At 38.8% G+C, this 12,956-nt stretch overlaps 1 protein-coding gene across 1 annotated transcript in view; it reads right to left on the minus strand.

Moving 5' to 3' along the window:
• GPC6 (glypican 6) overlaps window positions 1–12,956 on the minus strand; it is a 772,169-nt gene that overhangs the window by 61,613 nt on the left and 697,600 nt on the right. The window contains exons 6-7 of the mRNA XM_032679241.1: window positions 6,586–6,729; window positions 2,047–2,076 (exon numbers count right to left, since the gene is read on the minus strand). Coding sequence (XP_032535132.1) covers window positions 2,047–2,076; window positions 6,586–6,729 — 174 coding nt within the window. The remainder of the gene's footprint in view (window positions 1–2,046; window positions 2,077–6,585; window positions 6,730–12,956) is intronic.

Below are 12,956 nucleotides of genomic sequence, written 5' to 3' on the forward strand. Positions count from 1 at the left end.
TGGGTATTAACCATGAGGGAAAAAGTGATTCCACAGACTTAACTTACTTGGATATTGCTGTGACACAGAAACAGAGACTAAACAAAACTTGACAGTAAGCAAACGCTTATTTTTGGAGAACCAAACAAATCCTAACTCTGACACCAAATGACCACAATGAACGTTGCAAAACATATTTATTCATTGAGAGTATTGCATCCAAACAGCTAATAAGAAACAGGACTCTGCCGAAACATGCAAAACATAAAGCTGGAGGAGCTGTACATTTTGTTTTACAAGAGTCACCTGCTGATTGATATCACACATCCAAAAGTACAGTGTCTAAGGATTGTGGGGGTGTAGCCTGTGGGAAGCCAGTGGGCTCCTAAAACACCTGTGTGAGCCTGTCATCTTCATTCTTAAGAATGTGACCCAAACCTCCTGAGTTATGATGAATTTTAAAGGCTCATTGTTTGTATCTTTCCCTATGGACTCTGGACACAGAAGCTACTTGGAAAATTAATCTCAGGATTTCAAACTGTCTAAGATTTATACCCACTGGATTTCATTCTAGGATCTCTTGAGAAAAAAATGTTGAGGATAAACATTCTATCTCAGGAAAATTGTCTTATCACTGCCTATATTTAACAGTTCTAGATTCTGGACTAAATGGATTCTAACAACTGAAACAAAACCTCTACTTTCAAGAATGCCCCAGAGGATTCCCTGGGCAATTCAGATCAGTGTCTGAATACTGTCCTGTTACTTTTAGTCTTCTATAACTAAAATGCAAAGTAGATTGTATTTTTTAAATCGTATTTTCTATTTCATGTAGTTTTGGAGCACTGGGAAGGAATTCTTCACAACAGATTTGCTAGGTTACTATCACATTTTTATTATGACAAAAGTCATTACACAATGGAATAAAAAAATTAAAAAGATGACTGAATGGACACTTAAAGTACATCCCACTTTATTCCTAAAAAAGATGGTTCAGGGCATTTTTCTTATGGAAATTGAGACTTTATTTACTGTCACTTTAAGAAAAGCAGGAGGGACTCTAAAATAACATTTTCCTACAAAATATGACACGTTATATTCTTCTCCCCAGGGTAAAGCGCATGAAATGTGTTTTTTTTAGACTGGGTGCATGTTATCTATGCAGCCATTATACTGTACTTGAATGTAAATCACTTGAGAAATGCGACAATTTCTCAGTCACCTTTCTCCACAGTATGCATGTACATTATGTATTATATGGTTAAGAGTGCATCAGCTCCCTTGTGGAAAATCAAGAAAGCTTCCGTGATCTCCTGAAAGAAAACTTGGAATTATTTTATACATGTCCAGCTAGGTTGGGCTGCAGTATGATCTCGGGAGAAATTCCAGCTGAATTAAGGCAGCACTGTGCTGTACAGTGATGCCATAGATACAGAGGTACTTGAGGCAGTACGGCTGTATCAGCATGGTGCTCTCTGTAGGCTAATTAGTCCTGCTACGGATTTGGACTATTAAGTCCAAGCTAATGCATATCTGTGTGGTGCTGTGTTCCTGCCTTTCCCTTGGGCTGTGCTGAATGAACCCTGATGAGGAAGGTTTTCTGTCCAAAACCAGGGATCTCTAACAGGCACAAAAACTTACGAAGCTGTAAAGCATAAGGGGATTGGACAGCAGACAATTCTAGGGAGAGAGCCCAGGAAGGCCTGAGAACTCATTTCCATTGCTCCAGGCACAGGACTCAGAGCTGAATGTCATGCAGTGTCTGCTTTGCTGCACATGCCTTTGTGGGGTCTGAGACCGTTTGCTGAGGGAATACATACACTCCTTTCTGGGGTGGGGCATCATCCTTGAGGTGAGAAAAAAAATGCTGGAAGGTACCAGCTCTGGACACTGGGCAGAATGAAATCAGCCACAATGCAAAATTACGGAAAGAACTGCTAGCATTTTAGCCTACAAGACACACACACAAAGTAAAGATGGTGAAGATGAAACTTAAACAAGTGTTTTGTACAGCATTGTACAAAGACAAATGGGTATGAAGTGAAGAATAAGAATACCAAAGCTTACACCATGTTGCATTGTCCTCCAGATAGTCCTCTGGGAAGCAAGAGGGAAACAGATTCAGGGAACAGAAAAACAAACAAAACAAAACAAAATAAACCACAGGTTATACCAAACAGGCAACCACAGAGAAGGTAACGAATCTTTATAAGCAGTTGATTTTAAATGAGAAACTTTACATCATGCTTTACACATGAGCAGGTGAGCTCAGCGGTTAAAATTATTTAATTTTTGACAGTTTTTTAATTTACTTATGTTCAAGTGTACTTGCTAGATGCCTAGACTAAGGTTGTCGCTTTGTAGTAGGGGGACATGGAAAGATTTTTCTGAGCTGTTCAAATGTATACTTTAGGATGAGATGAATTGTTCTTTAGAAATATTTGATTCAAAAGTTGCCTAAACCCATGCTTAGAAAACTGAAAGAAGACCTTTATTTTTCTGTGTTAACAGTAAAAAATACAGTCATCCAGACTCAAATCTAGACAGTTGGTTATAGGTATCTGTACTATGGATCTCTATACTGAATCAGAAAAGTCCTCATTTTTGCTTCTGTCACAGTCACTAGAGAAATAGGGTGGAATACAGTTATCTAAATATAGGCAAAGCAAGTGGATTTAGTAGCTCTGAGATATTCCATCTTACTTTCAGCCAGGTCTCCTGTGACTTCGCTTTCACCTTTGGACATCTTAAAGACCAAGGCATCTCAGAGAGCATTGGGTGACTATATGCATGTAGCTGAATTTCACCCAGTGGAACATGCAGAGAACGGGTAGGGCTCAGTTCTGTTTTCCCACTTGGATGCCACATAGTGGATATCCTCCAGGGTGTTCTATCCAAACTTCAGCTGCCAGTTCAGAAGGGCATAAGCAACCCAAATTACTGTCCTATCTATCAGCTCAATTAGATGTCTTATAAACACCAAGGCATCTCAGTCTTGCATATCTATATGTGGGTATCGCAATCAAACCTTTTTTTTACCCAGTCTTTTCCCAGTCTGAGAGAAGTGTCTGTGACATGTGGGGTGAATCACTCCCAAAAAATGTATGTCTTTCTACACTGACTTCAGAGAGAGCCTGACTTTTAGGCCCAGTACTGTGAAGATATGATTGAAATGCCTTAGCACAAGTAACTTGAATCGATTGCTTGAGCTGCTGTAGTGTATTCTAGCCAGCTCTCCACTGTTGCTCCAGAAGTATACTGGTCTCTTCTAGTTCTTTGTGCCATATCTGCTGGTCCCATGTTTCAGATACCCTGAGATGTCTCAGATGATGCTTTACATCCATGATTCAATAAGTCTCTCAAGCTCTACATAACTTCCTGAATACATCTGATGCTTTTGAAAACACATATACCACAGCTTTTGGGGTATATTTAATTTTTTGCATATTTCTTATGATTTATTGTGATCTACTTCTTATTTGTTAAGCCTTACTTGTTACAGCTATGACAATAACACAGGGAAACCACTTTCCCTCATTTTGGAACAGAAGAGCCGGATTAATCACATAATTCAGGCAAGGATGAAGGAACACTTTCTCAGATGGGTTCAGTACTGGGTGATTTCAGTGCAGGCTTCTTATCAGGGCTGCTTTGTGCAACATACCTGATAAAATATGCTCAACTGAATTAAGCTTAGAAATGGGGCTATGAACAGGAGAAAAAAAAATTGGTTTAGATGTGCTACATTTTTGTATAAGATTGGGATGCAGAGGAAGTATTTTCTAAACTTGGTTTCTTCTCCTGTCAAAGACAGATAAAAGCAGAATTGTTTGTCACTTCTTTTGAGGTTTATGTAACTTCATGTTTGGACTTTGCAGTGACAGTTTAGAGTTAAGTTGTCTGACTTGTATGAATACAAACTTCAGAATAGACTTCTAAAAGCATTAACATAACACTGAACAGTCAGCTGACTTCCAAGAAAAGACTTGTTTCTTATATCTGTAGTAATCAAAAGGATTTTTAACTGTTTGACACTACCATCAAAATACCAATATTGCAGTATATTTATATTAAGTGAGCGATAGAAAATGATCAGTGTGTAGACAGGAAAACTGCTGTGAGTGGAGTTCTCCTTATGTCCTGTTAGCCATGCAAGGGTTAGGAGGACCTAAATGAAGCTGGTCCTCCAAGCTCTGGCTATAGTTAATGAAGAGAGATATGTCATTCAGGGAATGATTCAGCACATGAAACGCTAAGGTTCTAGTGTAGACAAGTTAAGTGGTGTTTCTGTGAGGCAGGAGTGTAGCATTTATATCCTTCTGGATAAAATTACCCGAGAAAGTGTGAGATGCAGGCAGCAACCTTTCCCAAGTGCTGCTAAGGGGTTACAGCTTGAAATAAGGCCTTCTGCTTTAATCCACACAAACAACCTTTCCCAGCTCCAGATGAGGTCAGTGGCCATCTCTGAATTGAGGGATTGTTGGTCTCAGCCCAGAAGGAGACAACACATTCATCACTGCCATTTGAAGATATACTTGAAACCAACACTCATCACTAACAGACCATAAATAGTTATTAATTTAAATACTGTCAGCAAGAACAGCAAAGACGAAATTTGTTTGAACATATTTAAAAGTAAAAGCAGCAATACCAAACTCTTTGTTTTTTTGTCTGAAATAACGTATGAACAAAACAAATTAAATCATACGGAGATAAGTCCCCTTTTCAAAATCTAGAAATTATCAGGAGTTATAAAGTTTATCTGCATTGACAATTATCTTTCATTGAATTATCTTCCATTAGCTGCAGTCTTTAAAGGCTGGCTGCTTTATTCAGGATGCTGCTCAGTATTTTGGAAGCTTGTAGTTTAAAAAGAATATTAATGTGCTTAGAAGTATTCTTGCGTCAATATCTCATGTTGCTTAAACCTGCCTCTTTCATTGCAAAAATGCTCCAACTGTTCTTACATCATAGTAATTCAAATTGAACTGTGCTATCAGCCTTCCTTTATATACTCTCTGTCCCATTTCAGCTGTTTGCAACCTTTAGCTTTGACAGAGCATGACTGAAACCTAAAGGCTTTGGTGACTTTTCACTTCACCTTGGCTAACTCTAGATTGAGATCCAGGACTCTGCTATGAGCAATACAGAAGGACTCTGAAGGTTCTCCGAATGTAAAGTGAAAGTATGAAATTGAGAGCCCATCAAATACGGATTGAGCATTGCCAGTCAGATTTTTAGCCTGAGATTTTACACTCAGCTATGAACCTGCTGTGGTAGAAAGCCCTAAGTTTGCAATGAAGGTAAGCATCTTTTCTGCTTCACCATTTAGGATAACCAGGCTATACTGTTTCCAGAAGAGCAGAGAACTAACAAATGCTGCTTTTTGCTGCTGGGTAATCCCATGCCTTGACTAGAAATGCCATGTTACTTTCCTGTTGAATTGCCGTGAAGATTGACACAGAATAGAGTAGACAGGATACAGCATAGATAGAAGTGGTTGGAAAGATTGGCACTGTGAAAGACTACTGTGATCATCAAATGAATTTGATGAATGGTGGTGTCCAGAAGATACCCAGATCCTCATCTGAATTAGTATATTTGGGTTCCTGCTCAATGATTTAAGTTGCATATTGGAGAAATCTTTAGGCATTTTAGGCTCACGATCAGACAGCAAGAAATTTTGGTGCCCTAGTGCAGTCAGCAGCTGCCTGGCAGCCACCAGGAGTGCAGCTCACCATATACCCATACCTTTTTCCACATGAACTCTCCTTTCCCCTTACTCTTGCTATAGTTCTGAGTGCTCCTCTCTTCAGCAAGGGAGACCAGTGCTGTGCAAGTGTGCAGCAATAACCTGAGGACAGTGTGTTTTAATTCAGGAGCTTTAAAACTCTTTGATTTTGCTCATTGGTTTTACCTAGAGAGGAGTCCTGTGATGATATTAACGGCTATAGTAATTAGCCTTCTATCAATCTATAGATGTACAAATAGCAGGAATATTGAAGTCTTAAATGTCAATCCAATGACTGGTAGTAAAGAAAATAATCTTATAATAAAGTATTTTTTTCCAAAATGATTGAATAAGTAAAGTAAAATTAAGGATCACTGCAGCTTTAGTTGATAAAAGTCAATCGTTGAGATGGATGGAAATAAAGTAGTGTTAATTTTATAATTAAGTAAAAAAGTGAAACAAATTAATGTGCCTTTGCAAGTGTATTAGTTCAAGAACTAAGTGATAAAAATGGCCTCAATATATAACAACTTGTTTTCAATATAAAATAAACAATTTAAAATATTGCTGTAGATCATTTTTAAAAGAGAATTTATACTGCAAAGTACCTGCCATGGCTTATGTGTTTTTTGGCCTCCAGGAAAGAGCTTTTCCTCTTCTAATATTTCTAATACATAAAAACAGAGTCATATTATTCTCCTACAATGCAATTCTATACCATTTCCAATGGGGAAAAAAAGATTTACTGAATGCTGGAATACCTGGCAAAGAAACAATAGCAATTATGAAATTATTAAATTAGGAGATTGCAACCTTCTAGTATATTATTAAGCCTTTTCTACTAATTCGAAAATGGAATATATATTTTGTTTTACCAGCCTATCCAAACTTGTGCCAGCAGCAGTTGTAGGTCGCTCCTCTGGGTTATATGGTCTAAACCGGGTATTGAAGTTTTCAGGTACAGAACGGGAAGATCTCAGAGCAGGTGCTGGTTTAGGCTGGCCACATCCTTGGAAAATCTGAAAAAGACATTATTGGTTATATGAAAATCATAAAAAAAAAAATAGAAAGCTGTATTTTGTAGCCTCTTTATTCTTCCTTTTGTATATTTTAACCAGATTTGATTGACATTTTTATAATAGTGAATTGAGTGCTTATTCCTGCATTAAAACTCCGTTTAAATAATTAAGCATTATTAATTACTTGGTGAAGGTATAAAAACACATAGGGACCTTAAAATCCCCTTAATTTAGGACAACATCTTAATTGCTGTCTTTCCAGGAAGAGAAATGAGCAAAAGGATGTTCTTCGTGGCAGGACTTAGTTGATAACTGTTTTCACTTTTGTTAAAATGTGATATTTACCCAGAATCAGAGGTCATTCATAATCCCTACAGCTCTTCCTACCTTGTAATCTTATTTGTAGTCTTAGAGAAAAGGTCAGTGATGGAATAGTCTTATAACTGGACAACTCCCTTATTCCCTACCAATCTCTCCTCAGAAGAGGGGTGAGGCACACTGAGTGAGCAATAGTGGTAATTATTTTCTGCTAGTGTGTTTGTTTTCTAGGTATAAAAAATAATAAGTTCAGGGTTATGAAATTTTTTTATATGCTTTCGTTTGGAAAAAAGTTTCAGTGTTGTGTATCTGATGGCTACTAAAGTATACAGAGAGCACTTTTGACTACTGGATATCAAATATATTTCCCAGAGGCACTGTCATACAAGCTACGCATCAGAAAAGAGGTAGAATATCCACAGAGTTAAAATTTTCAAGTGCTCTTATGAAATAGGATCCTAGGATGCCTTCATACTGACTTTTTCAGTTCTACAATCATCTTTCTTTTTTTTGTGACCATTGTATTTTGGCTGTTTCAGCATTTTGCCTTCATTCAGAAGAAAAAAAAATTAAATGCCAGAATTTCTTGTAAGATATATTTTACAAAACCCTAATGCCAGGCACAGACTGCCTGGATGAGCTTTATGGAGGTGAAAACTGTGCAGATGATGTGTTTTGATTGTAGGACCAAATTACTTCTTTTTCTGTGGCTGTGTTGGGTTTGAGTGGCCATGTTTTGATATTGGGGAACTATGGAGTGTCTTCTCTGAGAAGCTGCCAGAAGCTTCCCCCATGTCTGGCAGGGAAAATGCCATGCAGCTCCAGCCTGCCGCTGTCCAAGGCCAAACCAATCAGGAGTGATAGAAACACCTATTTAAGAAGGGAAAAAAGTTATTGGGTGGATGTAATTGTGGCCAGAGAAGAGCGGAGTGAGAATATGTGAGAGTAACAATTATGCAGACACCAAGGTCAGTGCAGAAGGAGGGGCAGGAGGTGCTCCAGGCACCAGAGCTGAGGCCCCTGCAGCCCGTGGTGCAGACCATGGTGAGGCAGCTGTGCCCCTGCAGCCCATGGAGGACAATGGAGGTGCAGAGACCCCCCTGCAGCCCATGGAGGAGTCCCATGCTGGAGCAGGTGGATGCCCCAGAGAGGGCTGTGACCCGTGGGAAGCTTGTGCTGGAGCAGGGTCCTGGCAGGGACCTGTGAACATGTGGAGAGAGGAGCCCACACTGGAGCAGGTTTCCTTGTATGCCTTGTGGCCCTTTGGGGGACCCCTGCTAAAGCAGCCTGTGCCTGAAGGACTACACCTCATGGAAAAGTGACCTATGCTGGTGCAGTTTGTGGAGAACTGTTGACTGTGGGACAAACTCACATGGAGAAGTTCGTGGAGGACTGTCTCTCGTGGGAGGGACCCCATGCTAGAGCAGTGGAAGGACTCCTCTCCTTGAGCAGTGGCAGGAGCAATGTGTGATGAACTGACTGTAATTCCCATTCCCCATCTCCCTGAGCTGCTGGGGGTGGAGTAGGTAGAGCTGGGAAGGGGGAGGGGGAGGTGTTTTTAAGATTTATTTTACTTCTCATTATCCTGCTCTGATTTTGTTAGTAATAAATTCAATTAATATCCCTAAGCTGAGTCTGTTCTGCCCATGATGGTAATCGGTCAGGGATCTCTCTCTGTCCTTATCTCAGCCCATGAACCTTTCATTATATTTTCTCTCCCCTCTCCAGATGCAGAGGGGAGTAATAGAGTGGTTTTGATGGCTGCCTGGCATCCAGCCATGGTCAACCCACTACAGTGGCAAATAAGACAATAAGCTCACAAGTTACGTTGTGAGCTTGATTAAAAAGACTCATGTTTCATCTTCAGACTTTTATATTTTCTGCCTTGAGTGGTTCTGTCCTGAAGTAGCCATGGATGGTGTGACTTTTGTTTCTTTCAGGATAAAGTACAACTGGCTTTCAGTTAGGTTTCCTGATGTTAATTTAAAGGCCCCAAATGATTCAAAATTTGCTGAAAAAATCTGATTCATACTAAATATGTGTCAGACCATCAGATCTGTTTTTGCTCAAAGTCCAGCAAGTCAGCTGTTGTATGGCCATTGGGATTTTTAATTTATGAGTGGAATACCATTTGGTCTGGTTTGCAAATATCTGTCTTAAGATTTTCTAGCCTCCCTAGTATGAGGACTATTGGACAATACATTAACTTAATCAACAAAGAAAGGCGATTTTAGCTTTCAAACTTCTGGCCTTTTTTCACCAGGAAAGAACCTTATTTTTCCTCTCTGAAGAAATTCAACGAAGATTATAGGATTACAGGATTCAGGATTTATACATGATTGTGTAGGATACCGTACAATTTAAAGGGCCAAAGATATATGTTGAGGGCATGAATTACACTTACAAAAGTTTACTTACATTTCTTCTGACTCAAGATAAGTGATATGCTGAAAACATAATTGTTTATTTAGATATCTATGAAATCCCATTGACTCTACTAAGCAGTCAGGAATTTGCTTACAAAGGGACAACTATCCAAAACATGCAACTATATTCTTGGGGGAAAGTGAGGGCACTTCTTAAATTTTCCAGCTAGCTGTTAGGCTACTTGTATGACCATGTGCTGCAACTGTAAGCCTCCATAATTTATATTTCACCTTTCTTATGACATACTGTAAAAATACCCAAAATAGACTTTGTGGCATTTAGCTTCATCCAAATACTTGTAGCAAGTGGGTTTATATGAACAAAGTTACGTACAGTCAGACAATAACAGAGATGCAAACTAGATAATAATTTTTACATCACAGAAGAAGAAATAACTTACTTTTTAAATGACCTGGCAGAAATGCAGTAAGAATACAATATTCAGTAACTAAATTTTGAGTGCAAGAGACACTTTTAAATTTGCATCCTGGTATTAACTGATAGAACAGAAACTGTAAAGCTGATGACGGATATTAACAAATGCTTCCTCAGAAACACATGAAGTACTTTCTTCACAATGCTGTTCAGAGATACTGAGCAATTTCTGGAAAAATATTTATGTGTTTGGTTATATATGCTGTGAATTGGTAACATAAATCCACTCTCTTTAAAAAATTGCATTTTATATATAATTGGTGTGGTTTGTTTTATCTGAATTTAGGGAGTGGATTCCATTTGAAATGAAGAAACCTGAATTTAGGTGTGTACATGTGTTTACATTTAAGTTATACATCTGAGCTTCAATTTTAGGCGGTGGAGGTCAAAACTTCCTTGAGTTTTTTTCTTATCAGCATCTATAGTAGTTCGTCTTAACACAAAGCCATTCCCCACTGAACTGCAGTTAAAGCTCAAATGGACCAGATCTCTATGGTCAGGGATATGAACCAAGCAGTGAGAGCAAGTCCATAGAGTCAGTGAAGAACAACATCTACTGAGCTGACTAAATGGAGGTATCTACTAAGGGACTAGGATGTAGATACTGTAAAAAAAAGAATCCTTTTCCCAGGAGAACTTGAAGTTTTTAATTTTTGCAGAGGATATGGTTTGATCTCTATGAAGCCTTGAGTCATACTGTTGTTTAGCCATGTGCCAGTGCTCAGTGTTTCCAATTGAGTGTCTCTATATGACTCTGCTCCGTTGACTCATCTTCAGATAGAATAGTATTGATTTTTTACCTGAAATGCCATTTTATTTTTCTTGTACAGAGCTCTGGAAAGAACACAGATAAATAAAGAGGTTTTCTTAATATGAAACTCGTGGACTATTTTAAGAAGAACCTTGGATGTAGTTCTGTGAAGATTTCCTCCTTATAAATAATGCATAGGTAGTCTGCTATGTCATGGAACTCATTCATCCATTTAGCTGAAGTAATTGCTAAGAAGGAACATATATTTATAGGTTAAAATGGCACATCCATCAGCTCAGATAAAAGCAGATTTAAGACTTACTAAGGGAAACTCAGCTATGGGATAGACTTTATGAAAGTGGAAAAATCTTGTCATGGCAGCCAAATGACTCTTATTGCAGTCAAACATATAGAACCAAAGTGTTTTAAATGCAAAAAATAGTCCAGTATGTTGTGTTTTGTGTAGCAATGAAGACATGATTATGCTGATGCAAACAGATCAGGAATTTTCTCCATTTTGAGAAAAAAGAAGGATGTTCTTACATCTTTTCTGCTGTTTTTTGAGTTTTCCTCCACTTCTCGTGAATAAGCAATCTCTGCAGATGTCATTCATGTTAAAAGGGAGCAGATGTAGGATTTACCTTTTGAGTTGAAGCAGGAATGAAAGATAATGGTACTGATAGTCTTACAGGAAAATTGTGAAGGCCCTCAAAACATGCTTGTTTTGGCCAGGATTGAAATGAGCATTTATATGTTATGAGTCTCTTAACACGACTACCTGAGTTACCTCAGGGAGAATGAGGGTGAGAATAAGGTAAATGTATGCTATGACCAGGTCTTGGATATGAGCTGAGCCATGGGAAACAATATACAAAATGTAAAAATTTTGCCTGAGAAATAATCAACATATTGCTGAGTGCTGAGTTTGTCACTATATTGTTCAAATACCAAAAAGGTGTCACTGGCGAATAACAAAAAGATTTCAATAAAGAAGATATCCTGTCTCAGCTGTTACAAGAAAAATCCAAGGTAAATCTATTGCACCCTGACTTCTGCCACAGGCAACCTTCAGGGAACACCACTGTAGTCTGGGTAGACCCAGATCACACAGCCTGCTAAAAGGTATCAATGTCTTGAGAGGCATCTCAGGCAGCCCAGGCTAATTGTTTTGCACTCTGTGTGGTTTGGTTTGCAGAAGGTGCTCTCTAAGAATGGCTGCAGGTGTTAGATGATGAATCTATGGAAGCTGCTTTTGATGATCTTCAGTCCTTGTCTTTTTTTGGAGAAGGGAAACTTTGGTCTGATTCAGAGCACATAGATTTCTCTTGCAGAAAGGCCTTGGGCCTTGAGGTCTGGCTTTCTAGACCATTGATCCTTTTTTGACAAGTATCTCCAGTTATCACAGCTGTCAGGAATGGGACTTTCCCTGAGGCAAAACAAGGACCGTGTGTGGCTGTCATTCAGGGACATGACAGATGTGCAAGGTGAGCAGCCATGAAGCTTAGAGCTTTGGAATCAGACTTTCTAGACCACCAGTGCTGAATATAAACTGCAGACAAATATTAGGAAAACGGAAAGATTGCAGCCTCAGGATGAATTGGATCTTAACATAATACTGGTACCTGGTCAATGTGAACTGTGCTAGAAGAATCAACCACAATCATGACAGAAACAAGAAAACTTACTGGCCTAGGAACAGAGATGCTCCATTTTATGCAGTGACAGATACTGGGATATGACTGAGTCTGTATGTCCTTGGTTGGAAGTACAAAAATGGAAGAGGTACATGTGGCATCTCTATAATTCTCTATCTCAATATTGATGTACACCATCAAGAGTGGAAGACAGAGGGTTTTCATCTTCTAAGGAAATGAAAGACAGGGAGTGAACTCAAGCCATAAGCCTTGACTGTCTGCACTGATTAATTATTAACTTGTTGGCTATTTCTTGGGCTGCTCCAACTTGCTCTTGGCAGAATGAAACAGCTCCAGAAGTAGCTCTCAGCAGTACAGAAATGAATCAGGCTGTGACACTTTGGCCCCAAGATCAACCACGGTCCTTATCCCCCTTTTATTTATTAGTATAACTGTAACCATGAAGACTATTTCTCAGAAAAATAGTGCTGAACAGAAGGTGCATATTTATAGGGAAAAGATATTGGATAAGGCCTTCAGTACTACATCAAGTGAAGAATTGAGGGCCAAACCATAAAAATGGAGACTTAGAAAGTTTATGCTGTATTTTTCTGCTGATGTCTAAAATTGAAGACTTCATTCACATGAGAGTATGCATTGTT

This window comes from Chiroxiphia lanceolata, chromosome 2 (genome assembly GCF_009829145.1).
Source record: "Chiroxiphia lanceolata isolate bChiLan1 chromosome 2, bChiLan1.pri, whole genome shotgun sequence".
In the NCBI taxonomy this organism is placed as follows: Eukaryota; Metazoa; Chordata; class Aves; order Passeriformes; family Pipridae; genus Chiroxiphia; species Chiroxiphia lanceolata.